This window comes from Oncorhynchus nerka, linkage group LG24, assembly GCF_034236695.1.
Source record: "Oncorhynchus nerka isolate Pitt River linkage group LG24, Oner_Uvic_2.0, whole genome shotgun sequence".
NCBI lineage: Eukaryota > Metazoa > Chordata > Actinopteri > Salmoniformes > Salmonidae > Oncorhynchus > Oncorhynchus nerka.
Window position 1 is genome coordinate 87682396 of NC_088419.1, and position 3640 is coordinate 87686035.

General features: G+C 61.8%; 1 protein-coding gene across 1 annotated transcript; it reads right to left on the reverse strand.

The window, feature by feature from the left end:
• Nucleotides 1–257: 257 nt before the first annotated feature.
• Nucleotides 258–2739, reverse strand: LOC135564261 (uncharacterized). Its single transcript, XM_065008525.1, has 4 exons — nucleotides 2711–2739; nucleotides 1741–2622; nucleotides 880–1511; nucleotides 258–595 (listed from the first exon to the last, which is right to left on the reverse strand). The coding sequence occupies exons 1-4, from the start codon at nucleotides 2737–2739 to the stop codon at nucleotides 258–260; spliced, it is 1881 nt and encodes a 626-aa protein (XP_064864597.1).
• Nucleotides 2740–3640: the final 901 nt, after the last annotated feature.

A 3640-nucleotide genomic window follows, 5' to 3' on the forward strand; every position in this document is an offset into this window, starting at 1 on the left:
AGAGTTGGACTGTTGTGTGTATTGGGTCACAAACATACAGTCATCAGGCTCTGTGAGAGTGACTTCCTGGGTGTCTGACCATGTCCCATCACAGCTAGACAAGCAGACAGACAGGTGATATGAAGCCCGGTGTGAGATCTGGGATTGACTATTATATTCAGTTAGGAGAGACTGGTGAGAGGCAGGGCTAGGGCTGCTGGGAGGCAGGCTGGGGCTGGTGAGAGGCAGGCTGGGGCTGGGAGGAGGCAGGGCTGGGGCTAGTGAGAGGCAGGCTGGGGCTGGTGACAGGCAGGCTGGGGCTGGTGGAAGGCAGGCTGGGGCTGGTGCGAGGCAGGCTGGGGCTGGTGAGAGGCAGGCTGGGCCTGGTGGGAGGCAGGCTGGGGCTGGTGGATGGCAGGCTGGGGCTGGTGACAAGCAGGCTGGGGCTGCTGGAAGGCAGGCTGGGGCTGGTGAGAGGCAGGCTGGGGCTGGTGGGAGGCAGGGCTGGGGCTAGTGAGAGGCAGGCTGGGGCTGGTGACAGGCAGGCTGGGGCTGGTGGAAGGCAGGCTGGGGCTGGTGGAAGGCAGGCTGGGGATGGTGAGAGGCAGGGCTATGGCTGGTGGGAGGCAGGCTGGGGCTAGTGAGAGGCAGGCTGGGGCTGGTGGAAGGCAGGGCTGGGGCTAGTGAGAGGCAGGCTGGGGCTGGTGAGAGGCAGGCTGGGGCTGGTGAGAGGCAGGCTGGGGCTGGTGAGAGGCAGGCTGGGGCTGGGGAGAGGCAGGCTGGGGCTGGTGGGAGGCAGGGCTGGGGCTAGTGAGAGGCAGGCTGGGGCTGGTGAGAGGCAGGCTGGGGCTGGTGGGAGGAAGGGCTGGGGCTAGTGAGAGGCAGGCTGGGGCTGGTGACAGGCAGGCTGGGGCTGGTGGAAGGCAGGCTGGGGCTGGTGAGAGGCATGCTGAGGCTGGTGAGAGGCAGGCTGGGGATGGTGGAAGACAGGCTGGGGATGGTGGAAGGCAGGGCTAGGGCTGGTGGAAGGCAGGCTGGGGATGGTGGAAGGCAGGCTGGGGCTGGTGAGAAGCAGGGCTAGGGCTGGTGGGAGGCAGGCTGGGGCTGGTGAGAGGCAGGTCTGGGGCTGGTGGGAAGCAGGCTGGGGCTGGTGGAAGGCAGGCTGGGGCTGGTGAGAGGCAGGGCTAGGGCTTGGTGGGAGGCAGGCTGGGGCTGGTGGGAGGCAGGCTGGGGCTGGTGGGAGGCAGGCTGGGGCTGGTGGGAGGCAGGGCTGGGGCTGGTGAGAGGCAGGCTGGGGCTGGTGGGAGGCAGGCTGGGGCTGGTGGAAGGCAGGCTGGGGCTGGTGGGAGGCAGGCTGGGGCTGGTGAGAGACAGGCTGGGGCTGGTGAGAAGCAGGGCTAGGGCTGGTGAGAAGCAGGGCTGGGGCTGGTGAGAAGCAGGGCTGGGGCTGGTGGGAGGCAGGCTGGGGCTGGTGAGAAGCAGGGCTGGGGCTGGTGGGAGGCAGGCTGGGGCTGGTGAGAGGCAGGCTGGGGCTGGTGGGAGGAAGGGCTGGGGCTAGTGAGAGGCAGGCTGGGGCTGGTGACAGGCAGGCTGGGGCTGGTGGAAGGCAGGCTGGGGCTGGTGAGAGGCAGGCTGAGGCTGGTGAGAGGCAGGCTGGGGATGGTGGAAGACAGGCTGGGGATGGTGGAAGGCAGGGCTAGGGCTGGTGGAAGGCAGGCTGGGGATGGTGGAAGGCAGGCTGGGGCTGGTGAGAAGCAGGGCTAGGGCTGGTGGGAGGCAGGCTGGGGCTGGTGAGAGGCAGGTCTGGGGCTGGTGGGAAGCAGGCTGGGGCTGGTGGAAGGCAGGCTGGGGCTGGTGAGAGGCAGGGCTAGGGCTTGGTGGGAGGCAGGCTGGGGCTGGTGGGAGGCAGGCTGGGGCTGGTGGGAGGCAGGCTGGGGCTGGTGGGAGGCAGGGCTGGGGCTGGTGAGAGGCAGGCTGGGGCTGGTGGGAGGCAGGCTGGGGCTGGTGGAAGGCAGGCTGGGGCTGGTGGGAGGCAGGCTGGGGCTGGTGAGAGACAGGCTGGGGCTGGTGAGAAGCAGGGCTGGGGCTGGTGAGAAGCAGGGCTGGGGCTGGTGAGAAGCAGGGCTGGGGCTGGTGAGAAGCAGGGCTGGGGCTGGTGAGAAGCAGGGCTGGGGCTGGTGGGAGGCAGGCTGGGGCTGGTGAGAAGCAGGGCTGGGGCTGGTGGGAGGCAGGCTGGGGCTGGTGAGAGGCAGGCTGGGGCTGGTGGGAGGCAGGCCGGGGCTGGTGAGAAGCAGGGCAGGGGCTGGCGGGAGGCAGGGCTGGGGCTTGTGAAAGGCAGGGCTGGGGCTAGTGGAAGGCAGGCTGGGGTTGGTGGAAGGCAGGCTGGGGCTGGTGGGAGGCAGGCTGGGGATGGTGGAAGGCAGGCTGGGGCTGGTGGAAGGCAGGCTGGGGATGGTGGAAGGCAGGGCTGGGGCTGGTGGAAGGCAGGCTGGGGATGGTGGAAGGCAGGGCTGGGGCTGGTGGAAGGCAGGCTGGGGATGGTGGAAGGCAGGGCTAGGGCTGGTGGAAGGCAGGCTGGGGATGGTGGAAGGCAGGCTGGGGCTGGTGAGAAGCAGGCTGGGGCTAGTGAGAGGCAGGCTGGGGCTGGTGGGAGGCAGTGTTGGGTTGGTTGATTGACAAGTGGCTGCTGGTTTGTGAAGGTGAGTAGAGAAGGTCTAACCCTGGAGTGTACAGCTCCTGAGGTGACGGAGGTGTGACCATCGTTTCTGCACCTAGGAACTACACTATGCCATGTCTTCTTGTCTGCATTCAATGGAATTAATAAAACAATTATTCCCTTGATTCTGCATGATGTACAAGAAAACGCTTCACAAAGAGGATTAATATCAGCGACTTGATTGTATGGTATTGTATTGTATTGCATGGTATTGTATGGTATGGTCTTGTATGGTCTTGTATGGTATTGTATGGTATTGTATTGTATGGTATGCTATTGTATTGTATTGTATTGTATTGTATTGTATTGTATTGTATTGTATTGTATTGTATTGTATTGTATCACACCCAATGAACATAGAAAATACATTTCCTCTCAAGAGGACATAATAAATGCAAGTAAATGACCGTCTCTCCTCAGAATGCAGAAAGACTCCTTGCTGTCAGAAATGTCATTGAAAACACCACGTAGTATTATTACGAGGCAATTGGGCCGGAGCTGAATACGAGGAAGGTTATCAAGCGGGGCTGGTAGCCTACTCGGCAGTTCTATTCCGAGCATTAATCATTTTGATTCTTTTTCAACAAAGAGCCAGGGTGGAGAGGCATAGACTCGGGGCGAAGGGCTAGTTTTTCTGCCTCTCATTTAGAGCAGGAGAAATTATGTCTGCCGGTTAAAAAGGACTCTCTCGATGAGCCTGTGTGACCTCTCCACAACGATGGCCCTCCTGCCAAAAGCTCCCATTTGTCCCTGGCTACAGAACATTGAGTCAGTGATTTCCATCCATCTGTCCCACGCACAGCCTGATATTCAGGCTGCTCACGATATCGGACGTCATAATGGATGTGTAGAGGCCTCGCCTTGTTCCACTGAACTGAGGACAGCACAGGTCATAACAGAAAGAATCTCAAAGTGCAAAAACTGCCCAATGTATCCAAAGTGCGA